The sequence below is a fragment of the Canis aureus genome, chromosome X, assembly GCF_053574225.1.
Source record: "Canis aureus isolate CA01 chromosome X, VMU_Caureus_v.1.0, whole genome shotgun sequence".
NCBI classification, from domain to species: Eukaryota; Metazoa; Chordata; class Mammalia; order Carnivora; family Canidae; genus Canis; species Canis aureus.
The window spans coordinates 16,436,544-16,457,212 of NC_135649.1; the positions used below are offsets into that span (position 1 = coordinate 16,436,544).

Genomic DNA, 20,669 nt, shown 5'->3' on the forward strand with positions numbered 1-20,669 from the left:
GTATAGGACTGTCAAATCAATATGCGGTACATCCGAAACTAATAATACTGTACGTCAACTGTACTTCAATTAAAAATTTTTAAAAAGATGATTGATGTCTAAAATGTCTGTTAAATGTAAGTAAATTAGCTCGCGACAGAAACTAAAGCATGTTCTTCATTACACTATAAATATCAATACTACGAGACATTAGTCCCCACAATGTATCTGGAGGCCCTCTGCTTTCACAGTCCCTTTGGAGAAACCATTTACATAAATTTTATCTGAAGAGACTTCTGGGGGTGTAACAAAATTGGACCTTCACAGTTGCCCAAACAAAAGACTCTGTGGAAAAGCTACAATATGACCATAATAATGAAGATGAGAAGGAGGAGGGAGAGCAGGAAGAGAAGGAACAAATCTAGAAAAATAGGAGTGGGAGATGCTGTTCTCACTTTTTTAAAAGATTTCTTTGTTTAGAGAAAGAGAGTGCAGGTGAGGGTGGGAGAGAGGCAGAGGGAAAGGGAGAGAGAATCTCAAGCAGACTCCCCGCTGAGCATGAAGTCCAATAAGGGGCTCAATCCTTCGACTCCGAGATTATGACCTGAGCTGAAATCAAGAGTCTGTGGCTTAACCAACTGTACTACTCAGGCACCCTGCTATTCTCACTTTAAACGCAATGGCAATAGAAAAAAATCATCTTGAAGGCCCATACTCACCTTTCCTCACTTACAGTTTTACTTTTCTAGTCATCTTCCATCCCACATCGAGCACCCTGACCTCAGCCCTTTGCTCAGCCCTTTGCCACAGTAATGCCCAATCACCACCTTCTCAGCTGGTCCATCCCTCTGTCTCAGGCTGAAAAGTCTCACTCTGGTTTGGACCAGATTCCTGAGGAATCCAACACTTTCACTCTGAATCCACCAGAGAACATAGTGAGCTTCGTGGGAGCAGAAGCCTGCAGGCCTCTCTCACTGTCCCAGGGCCCAGCAGAGCGCCCAGCCCCCTAACAGACCCTGGGCAAGAAGGCCAGCCGAATGAGCCCCCTTTCACTCGCACACCTTATCTCCACACAGTCCTCTCTGTCGTCTGACCTGCTGGCAGAATGTCCCCTTGACGAGTTTTGGTTTCTCATCTGTAATCCCTTGCCCTTTCTCCTGGCTGTCTTCTCCAACTCTTAGGCATCCCAACCTGCGTGTACCCCAGCTGCTCACTGCTTTGCCCCCTCTCGGTTTCGCTCAGACTTTCTGAACCCGGGATCAAGTCCCGCATCAGGCTCCTGGCATGTCTCTCATGAATAAATAAATAGAATCTTTTATAAAAATAAAAACTAAATAAAAATATATATGTACAGGGGTGCCTAATGGCTCAGTCAGCTAAGCATCTGACTCTTGATTTCTGCCCAGGTTATGATCTCAGGGTCCTGGAAATGAGCCCTGCATCAGGCTCCACACTGACCAGGGAGTCTGCTTGACATTCCCTCTCCTTCCCCTCCCCCTGCTCAATCTTTTATTTATTTATTTATTTATTTATTTTATTTTCTTATTTTATATAATCTGTATTATATATACAGATATATATATTTATATATATCCCCCCACTCAAGCTACATATTCTTCATTTCATAAAGTATGTTACCTAGGGGTGCCTGGCTGGCTCAGTCAGGGGAGCACATGACTTGATCTCAGGGTCGTGAGTTCAAGCTCCATGTTAGGGGTAGAGATTACTAAAAATAAATAAATAAAATTAAAAATAAAAGATATAACTAAAATACTCACCTAAACCACTGAATGTTGGTATGAGGCATGGACTCCAAAATATAATCCCATCTAGATGCCCACCTGATGTTTTTGTTTTCCTAAAAAAACAAAAAATATACAATTATATGACCAAACTTTCACTGACTTCTTGCTAGTTATAATGCTAAAACAGACAGAAAGTTATTCTGCATGTACTTTCTCCATTTCTTTACTGCTAACTTCATGGAATAATGAGATATACCATGGCATTTTATCTTCTTTTTATTAACTGGTATTCTTCTTCATTCCAGAAAGGGACTAGGAAGAAACAAATTTTAGCTTGCTGCTGTTCACCAGAAGTAGCATTCTTTAAAAAAAAAAAAAACAGACTATTTATGGGCACTTGGAGGACTCAGTCCGTTAAGCTTCTGCCTCCAACTCAGGTTGTGATCTTAGGATCCTGGGATCGAACCCACATCAAGTCCCACATTGGGCTCTCTGCTCAGTGGGGAGCCTCTTTCTCCCCCTGCCCCTCCCCCTACTCGTACTCACCCTCTCAGATAAATGAAAATTTTAAAAATAAAACAAAGCATCTATTTAAAGTAATCTCTACACCCAATGTGGGTCTTGAACTCACAACCCTGAGATTAAGTCCCGTGCTCTTCTGCCTGAGCCAGCCAGGCAACTCTGCATTTTTATGTTAAGTCTTTTGAGATGTAGTAGCAATAAGTTTATAAAAGATGCTTTGTTTTCAACTTTTGTAATTTTCAATACTGAATAAACCACAAAAAAATACAATTAAACAATCAGGCTGTTTTTCCTGATGTGTGATCAAATTCAAACTGTCAGTAGCTTTTTTTTTTAAGATTTTATTTATTTATTCATAAGACACAGAGAGAGAGAGAGAGAGAGAGGCAGAGACACAGACAGAGGGAGGAGCAGGCTCCATGCAGGGAGCCTGATGCGGGACTAGATCCCAGGACTCCAGGATCATGCCCGGGGCTGAAGGCAGGCCCTCAACCACTGAGCCACCCAGGCATCCCATATCAGTAGCATTCTTATAAAATATCCCCAGTAGATGAAAATCTTAACTGGTAATCCGCAGTAAATACTTACACCATTAATACAGAGTAATCACCCCTCAAATCAATAACATGCTCTTAGCAAAAGGAAAATGCTGGTACAAATAGACCAAGTAGTATTTGAAATGACTTAGGTGTTTTTTTCTGAAGTTTAGAGTTGGAGGATGGAGAAACTCAATGTGCACTGCTTTTCTTTTTCTTTCTTTCTTTCTTTTTTTTTTTTTTTATAAGTAAGCTTCATGCCCAGCACAGGTCTTGAACTCAAAACCCTGAGATCAAGAGCTGCATCCAGCCAGGTGTCCTTAATGTGTACAACTTTAAAAAAACAACCCTAAGGGGCACCTGGCTGGCTCAGTCAGTAGACCATGCATGCAACTCTTGATTTTAGGGTTGTGAGTTTGAGCCACACGTTGGGTGTGGAGCTTACTTAAAAATATAAAAATTTATAATAATCTAAATGATAGATTTTCATTGGGTTTTAATTCAACAGTGGATTTTAAAAAAAAAAAAAAAAAAAAAAAAAACAGTGGATTTTAGTTAAAACCCGATGACCAGGTGATCGCAGTTAACATTACCAGTGACAGGGTATGTTGACATCAAGTGCCTTCTAATGTACAGTATCACTTCTGCAGTATAATCTCTGTCTAGAATGTATGGCCTGAGCCTGGTCATAAAGAACCATCAGACAGACCCAGATTAATGGTCATCCTGCAGATTGTAAAGTCTTTATAAAAATTTCAAGGATGTGAAAGACAGAGAAAGATGGAAGAACTGGTCTGGATTGGAGATCAGAACTAAACAACACATAATCCTGCATGGTATCTCAAACCACAAAGGGAAAAAGTGACATTGTTGGCCAGCCAGTGACATTTGAATGGATGGATGTGGACCAGATGGTAATGTGATACCAATGCATGATTTGGAGAGTTATGTGCTAGTTATATGCTATGCTAATAGGAAAGTGATCTTTTTATTTTTTTTTAAGACTTTATTTATTCATGAAAGACACAGAGAGAGAGAGAGGCAGAGACACAGGTAGAGGGAGAAGCAGGCTCCACACAGGGAGCCTGATCTTGGGTCTCCAGGATCACGCCCTGGGCTGAAGACAGCGCTAAACCCCTGAGCCACCCAGGCTGCCCGGAAAGTGATCTTTTTAGGGGAAAGACTGGAGTGTTTAGGAATGATAGAACACCTACCTCTCTAAAGATTCAGAAAAAGGCTAATACTAATGGACGCACAGAGAAGGGTGAACAAAGCAGCAAATGAGTTAAACGGTAACAATTGGGGCATCTGATTTAAAGGGACTATGGGGGTTCTTTGTATTGTTCTGGCGATCTTTCTGTAGTCTGAAATTGTTTCAAAATAAATTATTATGTAAAGCCTATCAGGAAATCAGAATTTATAGACAAATCAAGGGATAAATACTCATTGCATAAAAGAATGTATCCTAGCCATTCTATTATAATATAGTTTCTATAGTAAAATGTGACTTGATTTGTATGAATCTGAATTACAGGCATCTTCTTCACCATCTGAATTACAGGCATCTTCTTCACCAGCCTATCTATTGCCTTAAGCAAGATAACTCATATCAAGCCTTTCAGAAAGGAGAGATACTTTCAAATACGCAACATGAAGTTTGGATTTTAAATACAAAGAAAGCCTAGAGAAATCTGCAGTGGTGAAACCTAACAGTTTTTGCACCAAACATTGCCATCTGCTGGAAATAACAGGCCATAACACATATTACTCTTCCCTAAGAAAGTAAGAAACTACTGAAAGATCCTAAGGCACCTTTGAGAACAAATTGATCAATGCAGACAGATAACTAAGTGGTGGAACCTACTTCTTAATCCACCAAAAACTCCTGAGTTATTCTGCTTCTTTACACACCAGAGTTTCAAAATCTTTTATAAGACATAACAATTCTCATAAAATCCCATGAGGTAAACAAGTCTTTAGTGTTGTTTATATTACAGGCACAAGCAGCAGAGGTAGAAACAAAGACAGGACTCGAGTCCTGACACAATATTTCACCATGGATCTTACTCAACAAACATGCAGGGCCTCCAAGAATCCAATGGGCAGTTAGCTAAGGCTTCTTCTAGTCCAGATGTTTTCAACTGGGGGAGCAGCACCCCCTAGAGGGCATAATGAAAATGTGCAGGGATGCTTCTGGAATTTGCAGCATAGGATGCCAGACTTCCTGCAGTGCCCTCAGAGACCAGCCCCACAAAGAATTAAGAAAAACGTCCAAAATGCACCATCCAATGTAGTGTGAGTGAAAAACTGCTGATGATTATTATCCATGCCTGGATTCTAATTCCATTGCACAGATAAAGTATTCTTTACACGTTTTTAATATACATTGACTTTTTCGTGGAATGCAACTACCATGTAAATTGAAGGGAAAGGGTGCTATGTTTGCTTTGAAACTTTTCTTACGGTATTTTTTCAGGTAATCTCTCTCCCCAATATGGAACTCACAACCCCAAGATCGAGAGTAGCATGCTCTATCGACTGAGCCAGACAGGCACCCCTGGATTGAAACTTTACCAAAATTGATCAACATTTCAAGATATCATGCCATCATTTGGAAATATGTGGTACTTGCGCTACCAATGTACAAGTCTTGTATTCATCTACATCCACAGCTGTCACATTTGCAGTGATCATACACATTGGCAAAGGCACCAGAAATGGGCTGAAATATGCACTGAACTACATGCTATTTTATTTGAAATTATTTTCCTTTTATTTTGTTATAATTAGAGTGTTATACTGATGTTTATTAAAACCATGCACATAGACAGGTTCATACAGTACCTATAAATACGAATTGACAGTAGTAAAGGGAAACTGCCAAAACATTTGATATTAAAATAGGACGTCAGGGGTGCCTGGGCAGTTCAGTCAGTTGAGCATGTCTGACTCTTGGTTTCAGCTCAGGTCAGGAACTCAGAATTGGATCAAGAACCCACGTGGGGCTCCGAGCTCAGCACAGAGTCTGCTTCCCCCCAGCTTCCCCCTGCATACACACACACGCTCTCTCTCTCTGGCAAATAAATAAAATTTTTAAATAGATAAATAAATAAACAAACAAACAAATAAGGACATCAATGTGATAGGGTTGAGAACTACTGATCCATTTCAACACTCTCATTTTATTATGGAGAAACTGAAGTCCAGAGAGGCAAATGAACTTACTCAAGGTCACATTATGAGTCTGAGGCCAGCTAGCACCAAAATACCAAAATTTTCCGCTTCTCAATTCAGTTAGTGGCCCATGCTGCCTACAAATCAAGAATGTATTTTGGAGGGGGAGGGAAAACAATGCTATAAATGTGGCGAGGGTCCCAGGATGGCCCACCTATAAAGCTTATACAACTCACATACATGGCCAAAAATACTGGGATTAGAGTGAAACAAAAAAATATTTGGTTGGTAGTACAAAAACAGTAAGTGGGGCACCTGGGTGGCTCAGTGGTTGAGTGTCTACCTTCAGCTCAGGTCGTTATCCCAGGATCCTGGGATGGAGTTCCAAATCGGGCTCCCTGCAGGGAAACTGCTTCTTCTTCTGCCCATGTCTCTGCCTCTTTCTCTGTGTCTCTCATGAATAAATAAATAAAATATTTTTAAAAATAAAAAGAAAAGAAGTCCAGCTCAAGGCCTCTCTCTTATAAAGCCTTCCTGGCCAATTCACCCACCATGATGCCTTCCCATTTTAAAGTCACACCATGTATTACAGATGCAGTATTAAGAGCCTGGACTCTCTAGTCAAACAAAACTTGGTTTATAATCCTTTACATTGGTGACATGGGGCAAATGACTTTCCTCCTATGAGTCTCAGTTTTATTTTCTATAAAATGGAGATTTAAAATAGTACCTGCTTTCAGAGGACTATTGTGAGAAACAAAGTTAAAGTAGGTACTTTACAAAAATTCCCATGCCAGGCATATAATAGGCACTCGATAAATATTTGTCATATAAATGGATGAATAAAAGGTCTTCATTCAGATGGTTTTTTTTTTCATTCAGATGTTAATCTTTATGACCCATCCTGCCATAACTGCTGAACAAATTTGAAATGCAAACCCCAAACTTTATACCCATTTGGGAAAATGAATCACTTTCTGAAAGCATAAAGTGCACAAAATGCTTGTGTAAAAAAACAAAAAGGCAGACTTTCTTAAACTAAAAATGATATTGCCTCTGGACCTTTCTGCAGCTAGTGGCTGCCTGACCAGGGGCTCAGGCCCACAATCTCAGCTGATGACCATGGGCTCTGCTTCCAAATGGCAACTTGCAGGTGGCTGCAGGGGAGGTACAAGGAGGTCTAAGGTGATAGAGGAAGGCCAGAATGATGGAGGTCACAACCAAGGTGGCTGAGGAGCCCCAGCTCCTGCATGGCACTAACATCTATAAGTGGCTTGACACGTGCATGAAGTTCAGCTTCCCATCCATGTCCCCCGGGGCCTGGTCCCTGTGTCAGGATCACACCTCTCCTCCCCTGCTGACCCCGAGAATGACTCTGTGTGCCCGAGGTACATGGGAGGCTTCCACAGTCTGCCCGAGGGTGAGAGTGTCGTTCACCCAACCCAGGGCCAGGAATCAATCCATGTTGCAGGACCTGGTAGGATTTTCCGTGCTGGGATGGAGAAACAGCAAAAAGAGGGAAAACATGTGCAAGCACGGGCCAAAGGGGAAAACATGTGCAAGCACGGGCCAAAGGGGAAACTCCCAGGAAATGTGAAGGTCTAGATCTTTGCCAATAGGGTAGCCCCTCATCACATGTGGTTATTCAGCACTCACAATGTGGCTGGTCTTAAGTGAGATGAGCTGCAGGTATAAAATATATGCCACATTTCAAAGACTTGGTACAAGATAAGAGAACCTAAGGTATTTCTTTACCAAAACAAGTGCTATACAAATGCAGCATTCTCGTTAATAAGTGTGTTCCTCACAGGGGTATAGGTTATCAGTTCTGACACTACATGTATGCTAAGGTTGAACAAATAAGTCCACATATTGTAGATGATAGGGGCCAGGTTTCTCAGTGTCAGAAAAGAAAAGTTACCAATGCGCAAGGGGAGAGGGCTAGCCCGAACACTGCAGTGGCTTACAGTCACAGATACTGGTATGAACTCATGTTCATGTATTTCGTTATCCACTCACTTACTTTTATACTTTCCCATTTGTGATTAATAAGTCATCTGTGGAGTGCTACTTTGCCACTGTGAGAGTAACCAGTTTTCCCAATAACTGTTCACCTCCAATTTTTTTTAAAGATTTTATTTATTCATGAGAGACACACAGAGAGAGGCAGAGACACAGGCAGAGGGAGAAGCAGGCTCCATGCAAGGAGCCTGATACAGGACTCAATCCCAGGAATCCAGGATCAGGCCCTGGGCCAAAGGCAGATGTTCAACCACTGAGCCACCCAGGCATCCCCGTTCACCTCCAATTTTAACATCCATTGATAACATTGACCTGAATCGATTATTTAATTGGAGGGTGAAAAATAGTAGTTTTCAAATTAAATTTCCACTTCAAATAGTCATTACCACTGAAGGTATTCAACAAATGAAGACAGAATAGTTGAAAAAATCCTTCATAAGCCGTAATGCAGTTTATTTTTTATTACAGTTACCAATGTATGAAGCTTTGCTTCTTATTTGTCTACTGAAAGCTCAAGCTATCTTATAGGTTAAATAAGATTCTGTGAGCTACTCTAAGATGCAACAACCATATACACTTAGGAGATCCAAAGTGGCAACCACAATGCAATATAAATTATACTCCAGAAGAGTACTCCAGAGCCAAGTGTGGCTGTAAAATGCCGAGTTAGACTCAGTCAAAAGGTTTCTTTATTAGGAGACTTTTAAATATTTTACTAATGTGCTTTGTGAAGCTAAGAAAGGAAGTAGTAGAAAGGCACTTGACTGACTCAGTCAGTTAAGCATCAACCTTCAGCCCAGGTCATGATCCTGGGGTCCTGGGATCAAGTCCTGCATAGGGCTCCCTGCTCCTTGGGGAGCCTGACTCTCCCTCTGCGTCCCTCACCCCCGTGTCTCTCATGAATAAATAAAATCTTTTTTAAAAAAGGAAGTAGTAGAAAGTAGCATTTTCCAAACTTATTTGACTAGTGTTCCAGGGAATGCACTTTGAGAAATGTTGATATCTATCATTATCACTGGGTCAAAAAAGCATTTTTCAACTCAAGACAATAAAATGAACAGCACTAGAAATATACATCACCACTCCTCCTGACCTCCTCCACCTACAACAGCAACATTCTGGTGTTCAGATGCACGCATGAGCTACTGTTGTGTGAGACATTTATAAATCACATGTTCCAGGACACCTGGGTGGCTCAGCAGTTGAGCATCTGCCTTCAGCTCAGAGTGTGATCCTGGGGTCCTGGGATCAAGTCTCGCATCATGGTCCCTGCAGGGAGCCTGCCTCTCCCTCTGCCTATGTCTCTGCCTCTGTGTGTGTGTGTGTCTCTCTCTCATGATTAAATAAATAAAATCTTTAAAAATAAATAAAGAAATCACATGTTCCTGTATCCACCAGAAGGAATAGGAAACATTGTGTGTCTACTAGGGGTTGGGCCCTATGCTAAACCTTTTATGTTAGTTCACACATTTCTGATAGTAATCACAGGAGGCGATTATTTTATCCCCATTTTACAGGTTAGGAAAAAGAGGTGAGAAGTACCCTGTCCAAGGTTCACACAGCGAGTACATGTCAGAGCCAGAATTCAAACTCAGGAATGTCTGGTTCTTTCCACAGTGCCACTTCTTGAAGCTAAGGGCCTTCTAAGCACCCTAAAGGAGCTTCCATGGGAGAGGGAAATAATTCCCTCTTCTGGAAGAGCTTCCAGGATATGGACCTGTTAAGATACAAGGGGTTGGGACCTAACCAAAATAAGGAAATTTCCCCAATCCTCCCTTTTGGCATAGCTACATCTGAACTTGTACTTCAACTTTTAACAGCCACAGTTGCTTCCTGACAGGCAGACAGTCCACTAGCACTATACCATGTAGGCTCCTGGTATGAACCTGAACCTCAATTTAGATGTGCTCTCCCTTGGCTTTTACTATACTATAAACATAAAAGTTCCTACATTTAACTTTTTTTAAGTAGGCTCCACACCCAACGTGGGGCTTGATCTCACAAACCTGAGATGAAGAGTCACTCTACTGACTGAGCCAGCCAGGTGCCCTCCTACATTTAAATTTTTAACAGCTGATGAATAAGTGATAAATATGTAGAAGGGCTTCAGTTTTTTGATCAACTGCTGATAGTAGCTTAGACTCAATAATATTCTCAATCACTGGAGAAGGGTTATTTTCCTTTCTTTGGGGTATATTTCACTTTCTTCCCCCAGATTACACTTGCGTATTTCATCCAGAGATCAGAGGGCTGACTGGACTATACTACTTTGGGTAAACCTCGGGATGTAGGATCAGGTAATCCTGATCTCTAGCTGGACAATCTAAAGTACACACACACACACACATCTCTAACATAAACGTTTCTCGTTTTCTTCACAGTAACTCTGCAGACAGGAAATAGAATAGGCCTTTAATACAGAAAGCCAGAATGGTAGAGTAGAAAAGCTATGAGTCTGGGGGCTAGACAGACCTGAGTTTGAATATCAATTCCACCTTCTGCCTGCTATGATCCTGAGAAAATTACTTCCTCTCACTGGGCTTTGGTATCCTCATTTATAAAATGGATATAACCATGGGGATCCCTGGATGGCTCAGTGGTTGGGTGTCTGCCTTTGGCCCAGGGCGTAGTCCTGGAGTCCCGGGATCGAGTCCCACATCAGGCTCCCTGCATGGAGCCTGCTTCTTTCTCTGACTGTGTCTCTGCCTCTCTCTGTGTGTGTCTCTCAAATAAATAAATAAAATCTTTAAAGAAAAATAAAATGGATATAAGCACATAGGTGATACACAGGGACAAAAGCAAGGCATCCCCAACCCGGAATAGCTTTAAGAATGAGATTAGGAAAAAATCCTGTTGTAATGGTTGTCAGGCCATCTATAGAAATGACACAAACGGAGCAAAATTTGTAAATATTTATTTTTTTTTAATTTTTTAAACTTTTTTTTAAATTTTTTTATTTATTTATGATAGTCACACAGAGAGAGAGAGAGAGGCAGAGACACAGGCAGAGGGAGAAGCAGGCTCCATGCACCGGGAGCCCGACGTGGGATTCGATCCTGGGTATCCCGGATCGCGCCCTGGGCCAAAGGCAGGCGCCAAACCGCTGCGCCACCCAGGGATCCCAAAATTTGTAAATATTTAAAGAAATTTGAGATCTAATCCCAAATAATGTGATTAGGGTTTGGTTTCAAGAAGGCACATCTAAAGCTTTAAGAAATAAGCCCTTTATACAAAAATCAAGTATCATCAAAGCTGAATCAAAAATATGAGATATAGTCCTTTAAAAAATTAAAAAGAGAAATGCATAGATCTATATAATCATAATTAGGTTTTCCCCATAAAAGGAAGTCCCCAAAGTTAATCTTTTGGTGAAGCACCTCTAATACTGTCCGGGGATAAGAGAACCTAACCCATAGTTCATAGGCAAGAAGAGCACCAGAGTGCCATGAATATCATCTTTTAATACTCATTTCCCTTTGCTCTGGGGGTCCTATGCTCACCAAGAAACTTTCCATTTATTCTATTCTATTCATATTTGCTTTCTCACATATCATTATAACAGGCAGATGTGCTAACCAGCTAACATGAATGGTGTGGTCCTCTAGGCATGTATATATAGTTCTTCATGTAAATTAATAAATTGGTATTCTGATTTATACATTGGTCCCATAGCAGTTTGTTTAGTATGAATCAATCTTCTTTTGATATGCTCACAGAATTAAAATTCTGAAGCGGGCAGCCCCGGTGGTGCAGCGGTTTAGTGCCGCCTGCAGCCCAGGGCGTGATCCTGGAGACCCTGGATAGAGTCCCACGTCAGGCCCCGAATCGAGTCCCACGTCGGGCTCTCTGCATGGAGCCTGCTTCTACCTCTGCCTGTGTCTCTGCCTCTCATTCTCTCTCTGTGTCTTTATGAATAAATAAATTAAAAAATAAAATAAAATAAAATAAAATTCTGAAGCAAGATTTTGAAAGACTGACAAAAACTTAGTACTGCTGAGTGTGTGAGGAAACAGCAGATCCTCAGGCTGAGCAATTTGGACAAGAATTTGACAATGTGTTATCAAAATATGTACACTCTTTTACCTAACTAATCCTACCGCTAGGAAGTTAACTTTAGGAGATAATCACACAAGGAAAAAAGTAAGAATGTTCATTCATTAAAGCATTGTTTATAATAATTAAAAATCAGATATTTGAGTTGTTCGTATTGATAGTGCACTAACTAAATCAATTACGAATAAAATGGAGTACAGGGCATCGGGGTAGTGCAGCTTGATTTCAGCTCAGGTCATGATCTTAGGGTCATGAGATCGAGCCCCATGTGGGGCTCTGTGTTCAGCATGGAGTCTGCTTAAGACTCTCTCTCCCTCTGCCTCTGCCCCTCCCCAATGCCCTTCTCTAAAATAAATTTAAAATAAATCTTTAAAAAAATTAAAAAATAAATGTACTATGCAATAAATAAAATAAAAAGGATGTGACTCTATATATATTGACATGGAAAGATGTCCATGACATACACATGAGTAAAAACAATAGATGCAATATCTCATCTGTACATAGCTGCATATTTTTTGGTACCATGTGTAGTGTTTCCCTTGTATATTCTACAGAACACTATAACCCCATGAGTCCTGCCATGGTCTATGAAATGCCACGTATTATAATCATCTTTGGAAAATTCACAGTGCCTTTTAACATCACGAGTACTCTGGATGCCATTGTTTTCATATTGTTTAACTTAGCATTATCCAAATTAACTGCATCATAGAATCCTTTTTTCACATAACATTTTTTAAAATACAAAGCAGAAATAAATTAAATACAAAGCAACGAATTTCCAGAAAAACCTTTGGGAAACATGGGCATCAGAGAGCTGATAGATTATTCCACAGAATGCTAATAGTCACTCTGTATATCTATCTAGCTACCCAAAATCCAGACCACTACGTAAAAACAGCTACTTACAAGAGAAAAATGACAGATGTAGGAACAATAACGAATGCTATATGCTGGGGACCTGCTCTGTGTCATGCTAAGGTCATCATTCTGAAAATGAGTGTGAAATGACAGGAGGAAAAGAAATCGAACCTGAGATCAGATGACTTACCTAAGCTTACCCAGCTAGTAAGTGGCCAAGCCTCAGTTTGAACCACAGGTTAGTCTGAGACCAATAAAGATGCTCTTTGCAGGGCGCCTGTGTGGCCCAGATGGTTAAGCATCCAACTCTTGGTTTTGGCTCAGGTCACAATCTCAGGGTCGAGGGATCGAGCCCCACATTGGTCTCTGTGCTCAGCATGGAGTCTGCTTGAAATTCTCTCTCCCTCTCCCTCTGTCCCTGCCCTCACGCCTTCTCTCAAATAAATAAATAAATAAAATCTTTTTTTTAAATGATGCTTTTTTCACTACACTCTGTTTCTTCCACAACATATTTGTCCTTTATTTAAGCAGCCTGCCAGCCCACCAACCCCAGGCACCATCCCTCTGGTTTCCCAGGTACTTCTTTCAAACCTCTAGGTGAAATAAAAGAAAAGTAAATTACCTAACACAGTTCCTAAAATGTGGTAGATTTCATACTGAATTCCTGAAACAACTGTCCTCTCATGGGTTTCAATATAAATAACCTAACTACTTTCTTGGGCTCTTTGCTGTGTTATACAACTTTGACTATGAAAACGAAGGCTTTACTATTAATGAAGCATATGGTATTTAAATACTTGATTTGGAATGAAAGCAAGATGCTGGCAGGGAATACTTACTTCAAATCTCACAGAGTAAGTGTAGGTTATGTTCAACTTCTCTGTATTTTCTCCAGAAATCTCCATAGGGGGTCCACTGCAAGTTAGGTTGTTTTCATCTGAATGCTTATAGCTAATAAAAGAGGGGGGAGGAATTTTTAGACCAAACTGCCACTGTGAATTTCCAATTCATGGCTATTCAGGCTCATAACGATAGCAGACTGAAAAAATACGCCTTTCATTATATTTCATATTTAAAACTCCTTATGACTTAAAATACCTTTGTTTCTAAATGCCCCTAACAGATGGGAGTCAATATACTGCCCAAAAGAGAATACAGGTACCCTCGCTTTTCTGAGGCCCACTCTATGCCACTTCACTTTTACGCAAGATTCACATTTGCACCTGTTTTCACTAACTGAAAGAAAGGCAAAGAGGATTTTCACTTTTATGAAAAATCAAAAAGAAAATTCAGCATTGGTTTTGCAGGGAGCCATTATAGAGGCAGCTCACACCCCAACAGTGAGAGTGGCACACCCCCAAGCCCCTTCCCTAGGAACTACACTCATCATTTTTTTATTTATTTTTTATTGGTATTCAATTTGCCAACATATAGAATAACACCCAGTGCTCATCCCATCAAGTGCCCCCCTCAGTGCCCGTCACCCAGTCACCCCCACCCCCCACCCACCTCCCTTTCTACCACCCCTTGCTCATTTCCCAGAGTTAGGAGTCTCTCATGTTCTGTCTCCCTCTCTGATATTTCCCACTCATTTTTTCTCCTTTCCCTTTTATTCTCTTTCACTATTTTTTATTCCCCAAATGAATAAGACCATATGTTTGTCCTTCTCCGATTGACTTATTTCACTCAGCATAATACCCTCCAGTTCCATCCACGTCGAAGCAAATGGTGGGTATTTGTCGTTTCTAATGGCACACTCAGCATTTTGATATCAAGCCACCAGAGCTTTGAACTATGTGAGTACCTGTGCTTTCTCTCGGGTTTATCTTGTGGTATCCATTAGCAAGATGTGTCTTAAGGTATCAGAAAAGCCTAAGAGGGATCCTTGGGTGGCTCAGCAGTTTAGCGCCTGCCTTTGGCCCAGGGCGTAATCCTGGAGACACAGGATCGAATCCCACATCAGGATCCCTGCATGGAGCCTGCTTCTGCCCTCCCCCCTCTCTGTGTGTCTCTCATGAATAAATAAAATCTTTTTTAAAAAAGCCTAAGAGAGGTGACTTGGGGGGTCTGGGAATGCTCACAAAATTTTCCATATAGATCAATGGCAATTGCTTCTTCACTTTGGCATTTCAGCTTCCAAAAGCTTTTGTAGGAACACTTCACCTACGGATAGCAGGGGAAAACATGTCCCTAAGAAGCTTCTCATGGGGCACCTGGCTGGCTCAATCAGTAGAGCATGCAACTTTTGATCTCAAAATTGTAAGCTTATGTCTCATGCTGAGTGTAGAGGTTACTTTAAAATAAAATCTTTATTTTTTAAAAAATATTTTATTTATTTATTTATTTATTTATTTATTTATTTATTTATTTAGAGAAAGAGAGAGAGAGGCGGAGACACAGGCAGAGGGAGAGGCAGGCTCCAGGAAGGGAGTCCAACATGGGACTCGATCCTGGGTCTCCAGGATCACGCCCTGGGCCAAAGGCAGGCACCAAACCAGTGAGCCACCCAAGCGTCCCAAAATAAAATCTTTAAAAAAAAAAAAAAGAACCATCTCTTTGCTTGTGGATAGATTTTTTTTAAGTCCTATTAGCAAATGGCTTTATTTCTCACCTTTCATCTCATCCCTCTTCGATATATTAAACATCCTATCTTGTAATCTTAGCTGTAGGCTTAGAAAATCAAACAGATGAAGCAGGAATCATATTTATAAGCAGCCAGAGATCTTAGGGCCTACTCTGTGTAAAATGCCATGCTTAGCTGATGAAAGGTAGTGAAGACATAATATATGCAAGCCTTTTGTATTTGAAAAGGATGGTTATAAAAAATAGAAGGTGGAAAACAAAAACTAAAGAAGTTTGAAATTAGACAGAACTGATGAATCTAACAAGTGCCTGTTCATGAAAAAAAAAGACTGTAATATCACTTAAAAAATAAAAGAGGAATAAAGAGAGAGAAATCAAAAGGAGAAAACAGCAGTGCTTCCCTTTTCAATTATTTACTAAACATACAACTTATCCCTTGACTTCGGTTTAAAGACTAATATGCAAAAATAAAAAAATAAAAAAAAGACTAATATGCAGTCCTTACAAGATTGTTATTTATACATGTATATGCACAATAAAACCATTCACTCACAATTTGGGGAGTTATTGACATGTCCCTCTTCCTATTCATTTTTGTAACCCTAGTGTCTGGCACATGATATGCCCCTACTAAGTGTTTGTAGGGTGAATTTTATTTAAAGCCTAAATATATTTTTAAATAGCTATGAATTGGGGCGCCTGGGTGGCTCAGTCAGTTAGGCATCCGACTCTTGATCTCAGCTCAGGTCTTGATCTTGGGGTTGTGAGTTCAAGCTTTGTGTTGGGCTCCACACTGAGTGTGGAACCTACTTTTTAAAAAATTTAAAAATAAAAAATAAAATAAAACAGCTATGAATTAAAGAAACGATCACTATTAAGGCTTGTGATAAAAACTTAACATCTACAAAAAACATAACATATGTCATGATAATGCAAATCAAGTTTTACTGTTTAAATATGGGCCTTGAACCCAGCACAGGAAATATCTGCATTTCAAAAGAGAGAGATTATGCCGCAAAAAGGGTATTAAGATCTCCAATCAATGTAAGCCCTATTTCAAACCACCGGCCTTATGTATGGCCTTTTGGGCCATTTTCAAAATGTTGGCCTTTACTAAGTGAGATGGGAAGTCACTGGAAGATTCTGAGCAGAGATTGACATAAGCTGACATTTCAAAAGGAATGCTATCTTGAGAACAGACTGCTGGAAGACAAGGATGGTACTAGGGAGACTGGGGAGAGTTTTGCCATCAGTCAGATAAGAAACAATGTTGTCCTGGACCAGATGATCGTGGTGGAGGTGAAGAGAAGGGGTGTATCTTGACTATATTTTAAAAGTAGAGTCCCATGGTCTGCCAAAGGATTGGAATAGATACAGGGTATAAGTGAAGAATGATAAAGAGGAGTCAAGGGTGCTGCCATAGTTGGGAGGCCTGAAAGACTGGAAGAATGTAGTTGCTATCTGCTGAAATGGAGAAGACAACAGGAAAAACAGGTTGGAGGAAAGATTACAAGTTCATGTTCAGTCATGTTAAATTTCAGATGGGAGAGCTCCTGGATGGCTCAGTGGGTTAAGCTTTAGACTTTCGTTCAGGTCATGATCTCAGGGTCCTGGGATCCAGGGTCAGGCTCCCTGCTCAGTGGGGAACCTGCTTCTCCCTCTTCTTCTCCCTCTGCTCCCACCTCCCACTTGTACACTCTCTCTCTCCCAAATAAATAAATAAAATCTTTTTTAAAAATTTCAAATGCCTACTAGACATCCACATGGTCATGTCAAGTAGACAGCTACATATACAAGTTTACATATCTAAGTTGTTGTGGGGTCTAACACCATGAGACAGGATAAGATTACCAATGTGTTAGTATATATGAAGAAGAAAAAAGTTCAAAGACTCAGTTCTGGGGCCTTCCAACATGAAGATGTTGGAGAAATGAGAGGACTTATAAGCAACCAGTGAGACAGGAGAAAATCAGTAAAGTATGGTAATCCAAAAGCCAAATGAAGCAAGTAATTTTAGGGAAAAGAAATTATCAACAATGGTAACCATCAGGGAAATTAGCTAGGTACAGTCCCTAACAGAAAACACAAGACTGTAGGCCTAGAATGCCATTAGGCCTAACTCACTTATGACCTTGAGCAGATTGCCTAATTCTAAAAAAAAAAAAAAAAAAGAATTATATAGCATAGTCCTTGTTCTCAAGAGACCCACATAAATGACCTTTACAATGATTAGATAAAAGTTTTATTGCATGCATACATAAACTGTTACTATGGGCAGTGTAGAATAAATACAAGTCTAAAAATTACTTTCTTGGCTTTTTCACCTGAATCTGACAATATGAGATATAACTGTAAAGCTTAAGTTTGATTTTCATATAGCTGATGAGACTAGCTTCTTGGATGATCATACTTTGCCTGTTTACTACCTAATGATTTTGAATATGAGCAGCCATCCTGAGTTGGACCTCGCAGTCCATCATCCTGACATTCTGACATTGTGTATGTCTGACATACACATGGGGGATTGCCTTTGACAATGACTAGTATTTCCTGGCCTCTCTTGGCAGCTATCTTTATTCCCTATTGTTCACAAATATGTCCTGATTCCTTTAATTCTTCTTTCACTTCCTAAGTGTAACACCTTGTGAAGGTAAATAATCTTCAAAATGCTTAATATAGACATTAACTTGAAAAGAATATCCTTTTTCTAAGACAAACCGGAGTTGGAAAGTACCAGTGTTCCTCACCACTTGGGGTCTATTTAATGAAATCCATAGGCACTTTTGCCTAGAAAAATACACATAAAATATGCATAAAAATTTCCAGAGTTTGATACATCAGGGTCCATATTCTAAACTCCTAATTCAGTTCTATCCTTTCACCGATGAGGAAATTAAGCCTACGACACATCAAGTTAACCTACTCATGGTCAAAAAGCTTGGTGCAATACAGTCTCTAATCTCTCCCTTTGGGAACCATCTGTGACAGACAGAACAAACTTGGCTGAAGTCAAATAGGGCATTAGCCTTAAAAACAATGAAATCTGATTCATTTCTATGAACTTAGGGTTGGCTTGCAAAATGGAACCAGGAGAGATGAGAATAAAATCCAAATTTCCTAATTCCCTCAGTTAGAAATTCCTTTCCTATAGTTCAGAAAACTATACATGTGCCTTCTTTAATATACTCACATAAGTTTCAAGGAATAACTTCTTTCCTCTATCTTAGTACTTGAGGTTTTATAATATTTTTCCCATAATGGACCATGATTTTATACATTGTGTGCTATGTTCCCCTCTCTGTCTTAACTGAAGAGTTCTAACTCTAATTGAAGAGTTTCAAAGGATCTTAGTTGGAACATTAATGGTCACCTATCTAGTCTCTTGTCCAATGCTGATTGTCCATTAAATTCATTCAGCATTTACTTACTAGTGACCACACACTATAATGGATGCTTAATTATAAACTCTCCAATAGCTGGGCCATCCAGGCTCTTTCTATAAATGTCCAGGGATAAGGTACTCACTAATTCTTGAGATTGCTTATTTAACTGCTAGAGAATTCTGTTAGTAGATTCTTCCTTAAACTCAGCTGATACCTGCCTAACAGACTCCAGTAATAGACCTGTCCTCTGATGAAACACAAATCTAAATCTGAGCTCTTTGTCATATGGCAGCAAGGAAAAGAGTGTCAGGATGCCCTCAATAAGTCTATTCCCTTCTAGATCTACCAATTCTTCCTCACACTGCATGGTATTCAAATGCTAACTATAGGTAGAAGAGAATAAATTGCCTGTTTGATTTTTCAAACTGTATGTCTGAGGTTACATTACACGTGTATCCTAAAAATGAAAATTCTAGTTGAGAACTTCTACATTCTGAATTAATTTTTAAATTAAAGGAGCTAATTAAAAAGATATTCTATAATTACCTTTGGGGGTCAAGTCTAGCAGCAACCAATCTTACAACACCCCAATTTCTTTCACTTTCTTTGTGATATGTAATAGTAATATCAATGTGGTTGAAGAGGTAGAAAGTATTACTCTTGTTGAAGTCAGACTGCAAAAAGAAATGGAAATTTTAAAGAAGTTTGAACTTTTCCAAGAAACTAAAAAATATAAAATCTGACCATTGAATCAAAATGAGATCTACTATAATATTATTGGTTATATTCTCTATGCTTTTTATCTTCATAACTTATTTATTTTATAACTGGCAGTTTGTACCTCTTAATCCCCTTCACCTATTTTGCATCCCCCACTCCCCTCCCCTCTGGCAGCCACCAATTCTCCCTTGGAACCCTCAGAAGGAACCAACTCTGCCTATACCTTGATCTTGGACTTCTGGCTTCCAGAACTGTGAGACAATAAATTTCTGGATTTTTTTCTTTAAGATTTTATTTACTTCAGAGAGAGAGATTTTATTTACTTCAGAGAGAGAGAGCATGCAAGTGCACACAGTGGGGGAAAGGGCAGAGGGAGAAGAAAGAGAGAATCTTTTTTTTGTATATTTTTTATTGGGATTCGATTTGCCAACATATAGCATAACACCCAGTGCTCATCCCATCAAGTGCCCCCCTCAGTGCCCATCACCCAGTCACCCCAAACCCACCTCCTCTTCCACCACCCCTTGTCAGAGAGAGAGAATCTTAAGCAGACTCCCATTGAGCAGGGAACTGGCACAGGGCTGGAACCCAGGACCCTGAAATCATGATCTGAGCCAGTCGGACACTTAGTGGACTGAGCCACTCAAGCGCCCCAAACTTCTGTTGTTTTAAGCTACCCATTTTGTAGTGTGTTTTTAGCACAGCCCTAGCAAAAACAAAGGGCTTTGCAATATGAGCTTTGCAATCAGACAGCGTTTACTAGCTATATGACCACAGACAAGTCATTTAACTTCTTTGAGTCTCAGTTTCCTCTTTTTAAAAATGGGAACAATAAGGGTGCCTGGCTGGTCCAGTTGGTATAGGATGTGACTCCTGATCTCAGGATCATGAGTTTGAACCCCACATTGGGTGTAAAGATTACTTATAAAAAATTTTAACTAAAAAATTTGGGGAGCATAATAGGATTGGTCATAGAATTGTTGAGGATTAAATAGAACAATGTGTGTATTCAGTGCAGTGCTTGGCATAGGAAACCTTCAATAATATTAGCTATTACATTACCCAGGCCCTTCAATCTTCAGAAAAGG

At 40.0% G+C, this 20,669-nt stretch overlaps 1 protein-coding gene across 1 annotated transcript in view; it reads right to left on the reverse strand.

Moving 5' to 3' along the window:
* Positions 1-20,669, reverse strand: part of LOC144307895 (transmembrane 9 superfamily member 2-like) — a 76,837-nt gene that overhangs the window by 34,689 nt on the left and 21,479 nt on the right. The window contains exons 6-8 of the mRNA XM_077887967.1: positions 19,408-19,535; positions 13,735-13,846; positions 1,758-1,837 (exon numbers count right to left, since the gene is read on the reverse strand). Of these exons, the coding sequence (XP_077744093.1) occupies positions 1,758-1,837; positions 13,735-13,846; positions 19,408-19,535 (320 nt within the window). The remainder of the gene's footprint in view (positions 1-1,757; positions 1,838-13,734; positions 13,847-19,407; positions 19,536-20,669) is intronic.